At 39.8% G+C, this 13,759-nt stretch overlaps 1 protein-coding gene across 1 annotated transcript in view; it reads right to left on the reverse strand.

Moving 5' to 3' along the window:
• Positions 1–359: 359 nt before the first annotated feature.
• The window catches only part of CCDC80 (coiled-coil domain containing 80), a 35,594-nt gene continuing 22,194 nt past the window's right edge, over positions 360–13,759 (reverse strand). The window contains exons 5-8 of the mRNA NM_001098982.2: positions 11,916–12,064; positions 4,034–4,137; positions 1,515–1,595; positions 360–796 (exon numbers count right to left, since the gene is read on the reverse strand). Coding sequence (NP_001092452.1) covers positions 450–796; positions 1,515–1,595; positions 4,034–4,137; positions 11,916–12,064 — 681 coding nt within the window. The 3' untranslated portion in view covers positions 360–449. The remainder of the gene's footprint in view (positions 797–1,514; positions 1,596–4,033; positions 4,138–11,915; positions 12,065–13,759) is intronic.

Genomic DNA, 13,759 nt, shown 5'->3' on the forward strand with positions numbered 1-13,759 from the left:
CCTCTGGTATCAAGCTTCAGGAAAGAAACTCACAGTATAAAGCAGAGCCATCTTAATCATTTTTAGACTGACATTTCAAAAAGGGTTAAGACGCTATCTGCTCTGTCTGTTCCATCTGCTCAGATGTTTATTTGAAAACATCTGTGCTATGATCTTTAACAATCCTAGTTTTCACTTACCAATTAATACTTTTTAAAAAGTAAAACAGAGGTATAAATACTTATTCTCCAGTTAGAGAAGCAATTCTTTTGAACATCTTTATGATTTAAGGTCTCTTGACAACTCACGAGTAGGCAAAATGTTGCTATTTATTTAATCTTGGAAGAACACTGAAAGAAAAAGGCAGGGAGTGCAGGCAGTGTGGAAGAACTCTCCTTTATGTAGCTGGCCACATGTGACTTTAACAGTTGCAGGGGAAACTGGCTGGGGCTAAGGTTACATATTTCTGTTCAGTAAGGATATCCATGGTGGTAACTCTCATGATGACGGTAGTCATCCTGGTAACCATCCTGGTATCCTTGATGGTAACTATGGTAACCATAGCCTGCATACTCATCTTCTGGACAGCGCATCCCCAGTGACTGCTGAATGGCCATTTCCTGTCTCCGGAGTTGCATCGAATCAATTAAATCGTACACAATCACCATGGACCACATTGGGGAAGGATACCAGGATTTCACATTCCCATCTTTTCCAACTAGAAGCATGGAGAAGTACTCTGGGCTCACTTGGAAATAGTTGCGTATGTCTTTCACCAAATGAGCTGGTACGTCTTCTCGCTCCACAACAGAGCTCCCTAGAATAGGATTAGAAAAGTTGTTAGTGGATTAAAGAGGCAACACTGAGGAAAGCATCAAGTAAGAAGAAATCACTGTGAGAACAGAGAAAGGACCCAAGGATCTATTCTCTACAGCTTAAAAATCCAATTTAAGAACTTTGCTGGTCTTTCTACTAGCAATGAAATGTTCCTGCTATTCTACAACATGGGTCACATTTTCAGGCAAATGTCTCTTTACAGAAATGTTATAAAATATAAAACCAGTTCCTTTATTTAATCCTTGCAAGATCAACTGCCACATCAAGATCAACTCTGACATCCCTTGTTCACTGACATGGCAGGAAATATTTCATTTCTCGTGCCTTATAAAACTACCACAAGAATTAAATGAGATAACATAGGTGAAAATGCTTTGTAAGCCAATAAAGCCCTATGCAGACACAAAAGAATTACATATCTCTATTAAGAAATGAATATCTTTGCTGTCACTTGTGAATGGTTTTTTAATAAAAACAATATGAGTGCTTATGCTCCCCTTCCCATTCTTATACACACATTCTGTGTATACATACATTCTCACACCCATACACACACACACAGGCATGGGGCACACACCAGGAGGGAGCATTTAGTGACCTTTCTTCAACTGAGGGTACATCCACTGCTTACATATGAATTAATATAACTTAACTGAACTTATCAGTAGTTGATACTCTTTAAAGTAACAAAATTTTACCATTAATCGGGAACAGCTCTAAAACGCCCCCTACTTCCTCTCCAACACCTAAAAGCTTCAGAACCGTTATGTGGCGCAGACCTGAGAGAAAAAAGAAAGCCATAGAATATGTAGTAAGTCTTTTGCTTCCAAAGACTGGATATCTGACAATTAAAATCTCAAGTTTTAAAAGAGTATAAAACATAACCTGATTAGGTAAAATAAGTCATTAAAATTTTTTTCCATAAAAAATGCATTTAAACATTTATAAAATCTTGAAAAGAGACTAATTGCAGATTTTAGGATTAATAACAGGGTCAAATGTGGTTTAGTTTTGTTTTTGCAGATTGGAAAAGGATTTGCTCTTAAACTGTGATTCTCACTCTATTAAATGACAAAACAAAAGTGAAGTCATTGGAACTTTAAAATATCTGAGATGATCTAAGCTGGTTCTGGAAAAAAATCACGGCTGATGTTATAACAGCTTACATGGATAATTTAATTTTCTCTCAAAGAAAAGACTACAGAGCGAGCCAATGTGATTGTTGAAGAAATTGTTCTGGCTTCCTCAAACGAAAGTTTGTCTGCTCAGTGGGCGGGTTTTTATCCCTTTTTTAGAAGACTCAAAGGGGTGGCACTGAGGGAAGCACAGCTTGCTTCCTGCCCACCCTCAGCTCAAGTTTCAGGAAAGGAAAGAAGGTCACGCCGTGATAGCTTGCTGGAATTCTTTTGAAGATGAAGCCCTTATGAAAAGATTCAGGAGAAAGAACATAGGAAGGCAAGGGGGCTGTAGAGTCATCCTATTTAGAGTTCATGGTTTTAGACAAAATCCGAGCCTAGTCACAGTAGTAACTTGGAACTATTAATAATAAATATGATTGCTGACAGTTTTGATTGTCCAGGAGAGAAAACTAAAAGCCACTGTGGAGGGCTCTTCTAAAGAAGAGCTGAAATTCAGGCAAAATGCTATTCCAAAAAAATTTTATGGGCTTTACTCTTCTCTCAGAGAAGTGAAGCATTTCTGTTCTGCATGTTAAGTCATGTTTTCAAAAGGGAAGATCATGAATTTAATTATCCCTTTAAAACATGACTTGTTCACATTTCCTATCTACTACAAGAGTTTGACTTAGACTCTTTGTGTAGTGATTCAAAATGAAACATCACCTAATAGCTGCTGCAAAGATGTCTTTAGAAAATTAGCAAGCCATGATCTTATTTATATATTCATATCATGGAGGGTCATTAACTGCTCTAAGAACTTCTGTCTTACCCACCACTGTTGGTGGCTATTAATAATTTAAAGTATGCCTAAAAATACTGGCACAATCAAATCTTCCTTACATATGTTGATATAAATTTTTAAAGCATTAATCTTGATAATAAGAGTATAAATAAACATTTACAAATTTTCTAATTATCCTTACTGTTATAAGCTTGTTTTCTGCCTTTTTTTGTTATTATTTTACATCTTAAAACTGAAATGTATTTATTATTTGTAGGTACCTGGTCATAGCAAGGACCCAGTCTCTGTTAATGTTTTACAAAACTTATACAACCACCCCTCCCTTTTATAAATTAAACACAGTTTTATAGCTAATAAATGATTCTTCTTCCTAATAGAAATATCAAAATAATGTGGATTCATCTATGTTCCAATTATGAAGTTTTAAATATGGGGCCACTAGCTACTTTCCACCTCTCTACTGACTCTCAAAAATTCTTCCTCTGCAGAGGTGTATCTTAAATAAAATTTTTGTAGTGATTCCAACTTTTGAAATTACCATTATCTCTCTGATTCAACATTGAACTTATTAATAATGTTCTATATATTGTGCATTTCCTTTCTATATGTACTTATTCAGAATAGTATTTGCCCTTTCTGACCACTAGAATAATAATGTTTGGTATAGAAAGCATACATTAGTTTTCAAAACACTGAGCAATTCACTGCAAATAATGATAGTAATAATAAACAGCATTTCTTTTTGACCTACTTGTCTTAAAGCATAAGGCACTGTTTAACAAATCTTGCTGTCTTCCTAGTACTTAGTTAGAGATCAAAATCCTTTCAAAGGGACTGGTAATATAGTACAGTGAGGTTCAATTCATTAATTAATTCTCAAAGCCATTCCTGTCTTACAAAAAATACTTAAATCTATGGAAAAGTACTCAGTGTTGGTACCTAATTATTACCTAAGTAATTGATGATATCTGAGTTTTATGATCTTGAGACAAATTTTTTAAAAGCAAATAAGAAGACACATAATACAGATCACTGTAAGTAAAGCAGCAGGTATTTTCAAACATTTCAATAAAAAACCTGAGAGGGCAGAATATTGAAAAAAGAAAAAAGAAAAACAGACCCCAGTTGACTAAGATTCCAGTCTGAAAGCAACTTTATCCTCAATATAACTGAGTAAGTGTCTGGGAATCTACAGTCTGGGCTGGGGAATATTTGGATGACCTAAGCTTCTGTGTTCCATTTTAGACCAGGAAGAGGGTGGTATGGGAAAGCAGTGATGACGAGGCTTCCCACTCACCAAAATTGCATGCCTGGCCACTGAGGGCAGAGAGCTGCTGTGAATAGGCCCAGTCTTCATCATTAGGGGCCGAGATCACCAGCAACCGCCTCCTCCAACGGAACCTGGAAAAGAAGTAGAAGACCACAATTACCGCTTCAAACAATAGAGGCCAGTGTGAAAAAGCAGAGTAACGCGACTGTCACTTTTTTCCTGTGCCTCAAATAAAAAACAGTAACCTTAGAAATATTTCATAGCTCCTCAAAGCCTAACATTAAACTGTATTACCACATTTCGTGCACTTTTTCCTTTATAACTTCATGGTCTGCCTGTTGTAGCATTTGCGTGATGTGTCAGGCATGAGTCTGGTCACCATGCCTGATGAGGTCACTTAGGGAGAGAAGAAATTCTCAGATACAATGAAAAATAGCTGAAATTGTTTGTCAGATTATAGCAACAGAAATAAAGGAATTAGAAAATAACTGAAGAAAACTGAAGTTCTGGTCGAATTCCCTCTGGTTTGGCAGGGGTGGTGGTGGTGGTGGTGAATATGGACAGGAAATAGTACAGAAAAAAAAAAGAACTGAATTTTAAGTAGATGGCAGTGACAGTAAGAAGGAAAATAGAAAAGTGTCTCAAAGGGTCAAGCAAGGTTCCTGGAAAAATAAAGCTCTATGTACCTTCCTCAGTAGCCAGTGGTTCTTCCAGAGACAAATGCTAGTTCTAAGATGTACCCTATCATCACAGTAAGAACCATCACTTATAGAGTACCCCTAAGAAGTAGAATGGAGCTAAACCTACAGTCATAGGATTTTAGAATGTATAGTGAACTTCTTCCTGTTCTTATAGTTCCAACATAATTGGGCAGTGGAAAGAGCTTTTGTCTTGTAGCCAAGAAACTTGATCTATATTTTCTCACTGCTACATTTTTTGGGTTCCTTGAGCATGTCACTCTATTCATCTAAGTCATAGTTTTTCCTTAGCTTTAGAATCAAAAAGAGTATTGCCTCAAAGAGGTGTTATAAGAATTAAACTCTAGGGACTTCCCTGGTGGTCCTATGGCTAAGACTCCACACCCGCAATGCAGGGGCCTGGGTTTGATCCCTGGTCAGGGAACTAGATCCCACATGCCACAGCTAAGAGTTCACATGCCGTAACTATACATTCAGAGTACTGCAACTAAGACCCAGGCAGGCAAATGAGTAAATATTTTTTAAAAAAAAAGAATTAAACTCGGAAATCCATCAATGTAAGTTATCCATGTGTTGGTGTAGATAGTGACAGTGTCTTAGTCTGCAGGCTTTAGATTTAGAACTTTGTCTGACAGATGGATAATGTCCATTGTCCATTAACAGGTCTTGGACATTATCTATCATGATGCCATATGATAATCGATTTAATCCTCAGGTTTGTATATCATTTCGTAGCTCGCTTTCACGTGCACAACACGCATTCCTCACTGGAGGGCTTCTCTGGTGGCTCAGTGGTAAAGAATTGGCCTGCCAATACAGGAGGCATGGGTTCTATCCCTGATCCAGGAAGATCCCACGTCCTCCAAGAAACTGAGCCCATGCACCACAACTGCTGAGCCTGTGCTCTAGAGCCTGGGAACCAAAACTCCTGAGTCCACATGCCCTAGAGCCCATGCTCCCCAACAACAGGAGCCACTGCCATGAGAAGCCCATGCACCACAGCTAAAGAGTAGTCTGTGCAGCAATGAAGACCCAGCACAGCCAAAAATAAATAAGTAAATAAATAATAATTTAAAAATAAAAACCGTCCATTCCTCAGTGGAGTTCATCGAGGGCATAGCTTGCTTTCCCCATTTTGCAGATAAAAAACAAGGTTTAGAGAAGTGAAGTGACTTGCCTAACCAGTAAATCTAAGAGGTGGTACCAAAATTCAGATTTCTCTAACTCCTGGTCCAGTGCTTTCCCTGGTCTACCCCTCTCAGAGGAGCTAATGCTTGCGGGCACTGTCAGGGTCCCTCAGGGGATATGAAGGAGAGAGGGTGTGCATCCAGAGAGAGGCTGAGTGCAGTTGTCTCCAAGTCCACCTTCACTGGAGAAAGGGCTTTTGCTTTCTGCCTTCAGTGTTGCTGACTGCAGGGTGTCAGTGCACTCAAGGAGCCAGAAGCCAGTTGATTATATTCATGGCTTCTCTCCTGGTGCCCCTTCTAGCCTCTCAGTGAACAGGAGAGTTTTCAATCCCAAAGAAAATGGCCTCTTGGGGGAATAGTGGTTTGGGTGAATGAGAGAAAATGATAGTCTGATGAAATACAACCTCTGAATGGACGCCTTAGCAAGACTCGCCAAGAGTTGCTTGCTGTGACATTACGTTAGCTTCCTCCGCTTGTTTTTCTTCAAAGGGAAAGAAAAACTTAAATCTCCACTGAGGATAGAAGATGAATGTATCTGGCACAAAGGAGGGGAGAGGAGAGTCTGAGACTGTCCGAGCTTTCCTGGGAAAGGGAACAGGACTGTTGTTGCATCACAGAAGATGGTCTCCTGTGCTTTCCCTGGTTCCTTAGGAGGCCTGCCAGACGAGCTTCCCCCACCCCCACCCCTTCCCAGCCAGCACCCACACCAGGCCAGCTTTTCTGGCCCCCATACAGAGCTGCAGGTATCCTGGAGGGAGCTATTTTGGGTGAGGTCTATTTTGGCTTGTTTACCTGTGTGCACCACTGAATGCTGTCGGGTTACAGAAGGCTGGGATCTGAGGCTTGTGGCAGACACAACGGAGAGAGGGTCGTTTCCCCTAAGTGGTGATTCTTTATCCCACAGACCTTCATTTTAAGATCCAAGGCCTCAGCTCCCAGCCCTAAAGGAACAACTGTTAATAGAACTACTTCTGTGGAAGTAAGAAGAGATGTGAATGTGGCCCAGATACTTACTTTGACAAATGTTTTTTTTGTCACTTTAGTGTCAGTAAATAAAAGCTACAAGCTATGTATGTATTTGCTTTTCTTAGCTGGCATTCCCAAATTAGTGTGCATGTGCCCACTCTTTGGGGCTTCTGTCTTAGAGAAAGATAATTATAGCCTGAACCAGATGAGTGTCACTAAAGACCAGACTGGCTTCAGAGTCTGGTCAGCTGAAACCAGGCTGTGTAGACCCACCAACTCAGCAAATTTGAAGGAAAATTCCCATTTGGATACTAGTTTATTTATAGAGCTTTATATAGAAAAGAAAGAAAAAAATTCGGTTCTCTTTGCTTGGGTTTCAGTTCTGAAATGTGTTTATTAAGTCTCCTCTTTAGATTTAAGGGACTAGATCTGATAGAGTGCCTGATGAACTATGGATGGAGATTCGTGACATTGTACAGGAGATAGCGATCAAGACCATCCCCAAGGAAAAGAAATGCAAAAAAACAAAATGGCTGTCTGAGGAGGCCTTACAAATAGTTGAGAAAAGAACAGAAGCGAAAAGCAAAGGAGAAAAGGAAAGATATAAGCATCTGAATGCAGAGTTCCAAAGAATAGCAAGAAGAGATAAGAAAGCCTTCCTCAGCGATCAATGCAAAGAAATAAAGGAAAACAACAGGATGGGAAAGACCAGAGATCTCTTCAAGAAAATTAGAGATACCAAGGGAACATTTCATGCAAAGATGGGCTCGATAAAGGACAGAATTGGTCTGGACCTAACAGAAGCAGAAGATATTAAGAAGAGATGGCAAGAATACACAGAAGAACTGTACAAAAAAGATCTTCACAACCCAGATAATCACGATGGTGTGATCACTCACCTAGAGCCAGACATCCTGGAATGTGAAGTCAAGTGGGCCTTAGAAAGCATCACTATGAACAAAGCTAGTGGAAGTGATGGAATTCCAGTTGAGCTATTTCAAATCCTGAAAGATGATGCTGTGAAAGTGCTGCACTCAATATGCCAGCAAATTTGGAAAACTCAGCAGTGGCCACAGGACTGGAAAATGTCAGTTTTCATTCCAATCCAAAAGAAAGGCAATGCCAAAGAATGCTCAAACTACCGCACAATTGCACTCATCTCACACGCTAGCAAAGTAATGATCAAAATTCTCCAAGCCAGGCTTCAGCAATACGTGAACTGTGAACTTCCAGATGTTCAAGCTGGTTTTAGAAAAGGCAGAGGAACCAGAGATCAAATTGCCAACATCCGCTGGATCATGGAAAAGCAAGAGAGTTCCAGAAAAACATCTATTTCTGCTTTATTGACTATACCAAAGCCTTTGACTGTGTGGATCACAATAAACTGTGGAAAATTCTGAAATAGATGGGAATACCAGACCACCTGACCTGCCTCTTGAGGAATCTGTATGCAGGTCAGGAAGCAACAGTTAGAACTGGACATGGAACAACAGACTGGTTCCAAATAGGAAAAGGAGTACATCAAGGCTGTACATTGTCACCCTGCTTATTTAACTTATATGTAGAGTACATCATGAGAAATGCTGGGCTGGAAGAAGCACAAGCTGGAATCAAGATTACCAGGAGAAATATCAATAACCTCAGACATGCAGATGACACCACCCTTATGGCAGAAAGTGAAGAGGAAGTCAAAAGCCTCTTGATGAAGGTGAAAGAGGAGAGTGAAAAAGTTGGCTTAAAACTCAACATTCATAAAACTAAGATCATGGCATCCAGTCCCATCACTTCATGGGAAATAGATGGGGAAACAGTGGAAACAGTGTTAGACTTTACTTTTTGGGGCTCCAAAATCACTGCAGATGGTGATTACAGCCATGAAATTAAAAGATGCTTACTCCTTGGAAGGAAAGTTATGACCAACCTAGATAGCATATTGAAAAGCAGAGATATTACTTTGCCAACAAAGGTTCGTCTAGTCAAGGCTATGGTTTGTCCAGTGGTCATGTATGGATGTGACAGTTGGACTGTGAAGAAAGCTGAGCACCAAAGAATCGATGCTTTTGAACTGTGGTATTGGAGAAGACTCTTGAGAGAGTCCCTTGGACTGCAAGGAGATCCAACCAGTCCATCCTAAAGGAGATCAGTCCTGGGTATTCATTGGAAGGACTGATGTTGAAGTTGAAACTCCAATACTTTGGCCACCTCATGCAAAGAGTTGACTAATTGGAAAAGACCCTGATGCTGGGAGGGACTGGGAGCAGGAGGAGAAGGGGATGACAGAGGATGAGATGGCTGGATGGCATCACTGACTCGATGGACATGGGTTTGGGTAGACTCCAGGAGTTGGTGATGAACAGGAAGGCCTGGTGTGCTGCGGTTCATGGGATCACAAAGAGTCAGACACGACTGAGTGACTGAACTGAACTGACCTGAACTGAACTGAATACTACTAATAACCAATGTTTATTAATTACTTGCTTTGTGCTAAGTTCTAGGCTATTATTACCTTTAATATTGAATTTACCTTTCATAATGATCTTAAGAATAGATAAACTTATTATCTCCATTTTGCAAATGAAAAAACTAAATCCCAAAGAGATTAAGCAGTAAGTCCAAGGTCACACAGCTGATAAGTGGAAAACCAAGAATCAACTTCAGGGTTGTCTTAATCATGCCTTTAAGTAATATACTATCCCACTTTAATTTTTAAGATCAATGATAATTATCAGCACAATGATTCCATGAGTTGTGACCATAAGTCATAGATAGCCATAGGACATCTAAATTATAATCATAGGCCATTCTGAATATCCATAAGAAATGTATATTCCTGAAACAGCAGTGACTATCAGAACTTGTAGCCTTTTACACTGGAAGGAAAATACATTTGCTTGTGTGTTGTAGGACCTCATCTAGTTCAAAAGACTTTAGATGCAAAATACGTATAATTTCTTAAGAATAAAAAAAAATGCAAATGCAAATCAGTGATCAACTTGAACGAGCACTGCAAGCTTTGTGAGTGAACAAAAGTGAGATAATGCCAGCTTTTCCTTTGAAGTTTTGAAACCCGTGACATTGTGATTATAAAAAGAACCTTTGCCCGGAAATGGCACGAATAATTCATCATAATGTCTGGAACTGCAGGTCTCGTGGCTGGCCTAAATCCTGATTTTTAAATAATACCAATGAGCTAGATGATAACTGTCTGCTTTACAGATCAGGCTATCTGAGTTTAATGGGTTGGTTCAATGGGTATACATCTTTCAGTCCTGGAAGATTTAGAATTAAGAAGAGGAAGTTTGGAAAGAATCAAAATTATAGTAATAATATATTTTTCTAAGAAGGATCCTGATTTTCTTTATGAATTTATGTTCTTGTGAAACTTAAGAGTATCTGGCTTGAAATGATAGCCTTGAAACTCCAAACTAGGAAGTGTGATTGAGTACGTGGTTTAGTGGTTTAGTTGTATGGTTTTAGGTTGAAATCTTACTAAGCATATACAGTTACTGGAACATTTGAGAAAACTTCACTGTATTTACAACATTAACTTATTAAATTTATGGATCATTTAAATACTCAGAAAGATTGTGCTTATTTCAAGCAATTGAAAGAAATATGGTAAATGTAAAATGACTGTTTTGACACCCAAAACTCTGTCTCCAAGATTTGATTCGGCACCGGTGCAAAGAGGTCGAGCTTTCAGCATTATTAACACTAACTCAGTGATGAAAGTTATTTGATCTCCATTAGCCTCAGTGGTCTCCATTAGTGTGAGAATAGTTACACTATTTAGATCATGGGATTGTTGTGAAACAACAGGAAGGAAGATGAAGTGCTTGGCACAAAAGGTGATTACGGCAACACTGGAGTGGAGGTAGGGCTACTTGCTCTTGTTATTCTCATGGGTGAGAGATTTTTAAGGCAGGTTAATTGGAAGCATAGGGACAACATATCTGCTGCTGCTGCTGCTAAATCACTTCAGTCGTGTCCGACTCTGTGCGACCCCATAGACGGCAGCCCACCAGGCTCCCCCATCCCTGGGAATCTCCAGGCAAGAACACTGGAGTGGGTTGCCATTTCCTTCTCCAATGCATGAAAGTGAAAAGTGAAAGTGAAGTCACTCAGTTGTGTCCAACCCCCAGCGACCCCATGGACTGCAGCCTTCCAGGCTCCTCCGTCCATGGGATTTTCCAGGCAAGAGCACTGGAGTGGGGTGCCATTGCCTTCTCCAGACAACATATCTAGAAAATTATAAACTGAAAACTTGGATGAATGGTGAGTCCTGTGCTCTTTAAAACGCATCATGATGTTATTTCCTAAGAGACCCAAGCTTCCCGAATCTAGAGGAATTCAGATTATCTATTTCCTAATCATAGAATTTTTGCTGCTGTAGGTGAAATTTCTGCATCCCTGCACCCCTTAAAGTCCCAAATATCTGTAGAATTTTCATCCATCATGAGAGAAGGGATGAAGAAGGGAAAAAGTAGAGTGATTTTTTTAAAAACACTTTTTTGTGTATGTACCGGAGTTTCCCTACAAGGGTTTTCAACAAACCACACTCCCCAAGGGATCAGGCATCTGGGTCAAGAGAATTTCTCCTTTTAAGGTCTTAGTGGAACTTTTGTTCTCTGCAGAGTTGGAAGGAAGCAGAAAATCAAGCAGTGTTCCAAATCCCATTTGGAACTAGAAAGGCCCCAATAAATATAAATACAATATACAAAGCCCCCCAAATTAACTGAATGAATTAACCCTCACAGAAAATCAGAAGTATGTATCAGTGTGCCAAAAAAAAAAGCAGAAGAGAAAGAAAAGACTTATCCAAAGCCACCAAATCGACACTCAAGCTTGGATCTGATCCCAGCCAGCCTTGCAGCCAGAGCCACTTCCAACAGGACAAGAATAAGCCTACCGGGCAGAGTGCTGTGAAGCACAGACACTTGCCCTTCTCATAGGGAAGGTCACCCTGAACAGACACGTCTGCTTTGTGTTTCTCTGGGGTTTCATTAGCTCACTCAGAACGCTCTCCTGCCTTCTTCCTCAGTGTCTCCAAAGATGTACCTGGATAGGAAGTTTTCCAGTGACTGCTTCTTGTCTTCCTTGCAAATGATGCCATCCTTCTTCTGCTTTTCCATGTCTTTGATTCGGGACTGGAAAGTATCGATCAAATCGAACACAGACTTCATTGCTATAGGCACCTCATAATATTGCTGTTGAAGGAAAAGTAAGAAGTATATAATGCATTAAAGGTGTTTCTTCCCTCTGTCCAAAGGGTGGAGAGCCTGGGAGAATTCATGGGAGCTCTGGGGAAAACAGAGCCTGGAGGGCTCATTCGTTTATAAACTCTCTCCTGCAATAGTACCTCTGCTGATGTTTTGAGGTTCTGAATCCATGAAACAACTTCCTTTACCTTCCATGAGGATTTCTTCTTAACTCTTTTTATTGGAAAGGGTCCATGCCTTCTTCACCACACATATCCTAGATTTACTTCCCTATCTCTGGAACTAACCTGGTTCCTGTTCATTACACGATTGGAAAGTCAGAAACTCTGTACCTAACACAAAAAATCAAAAGCAAGAACATGTAAGAGTATCTGACCTCAGCAATAAAGGTAATTTTCCACCAGAAGGATGCCTGCTCTGTGGTCATCAGGAATCTACATGGGACGCCCCTAGTGGCCCAGGGTTAGTTAAGACTCCATGCTGCCAATGCAGGGGCTATGGGTTTGATCCTTGTTGGGGGAAGATTACACATGCCTTGTGGCACAACCAAAAAAGCAAATAAATAAATGAATAAACAATCTATATAAACTCTTTGTGATTCCCAGGGACTATTTTATTGAGTGAGCATTACTTAAAATTAGGTCATGTTTGCTAATGTATCCTCAGAAAAAAATTTTGGAAATCTAAGTTAAGGATAATGAAATTCAGTTTCCTGCCTCAAAGCTGTCTGGACTTAGAACAGCAACCTGAAATGGATTTGAGAGCTGGCTGAGCGTAATCAGCGTAAGCTAGAGAGAGAAGTCTGGACATGGCTTGGAGCTGTGCCCTCAATGGGACTTTAGTAAATCATGAAATGTGTAAGCTGGCAGACACCTTAGGGATCATCTAGTCCAACCTTTCACATTAGAGGTGGCAAAACACAAAAGCAGAATGAATTATTGAAGGGATCTGTCTCCAGATCCAGAAAAATGCTTCAGGCTGAACCAGGTATTCTAATAGCCCAGGCAGCCTTTTTCCTAAGGATTTTCATGTAAGCATGGGCTCTGGAACCAATCTGTGTGCATATGAAGTCTAACATTAACTGGGTGAAGTTAGGCAAGTTACTTAACGACTCTAGATTCCTGGCCTCTTTGAAACAAAGATAATACTTGTTATTTCTCTTAGAGGTTTGAGATAAGAATTGTAAACATCTGAGGTGAGTGCTTGGCATAATGAAAGAACTCAATAAAGTTAGTTATTATTGTTATTATTATTATGACTACATGGCATAATTTTTCATGGTTCAGAACTTTTGTCCCTATCATAGGAAGATATTGGGTGTAAAGCCCTACCGTCTTGCCCATGCTGAATCAGGAGATAAATTTCCAGGTTCTTCCAGAGTATGCCTATATTAAATCTGAGTTTTCTTAAAACAGAAGCTAAATGCTCTTCATTTTTTATCACCAGGGTCTGACACATCATAGCTATTCAACAAGTGTCTGGTGAATGCATGACTTTAATGTTACAGAAGAATTTAGTCTGAGTCAAGTAACTGAGCTACAGGGGGTCATCCAATCCAATATTTTCCATAGACCACAAATTCTGGAGGACAGTGGTAACTATTTGGACCATTTCCAAAATTTCCCATTTATGAAATAATTTGTGCTCAGTCATATGTGTAATAGACTCACTGATCCCCCAAAA

This window comes from Bos taurus, chromosome 1 (genome assembly GCF_002263795.3).
Source record: "Bos taurus isolate L1 Dominette 01449 registration number 42190680 breed Hereford chromosome 1, ARS-UCD2.0, whole genome shotgun sequence".
Taxonomy (NCBI): domain Eukaryota; kingdom Metazoa; phylum Chordata; class Mammalia; order Artiodactyla; family Bovidae; genus Bos; species Bos taurus.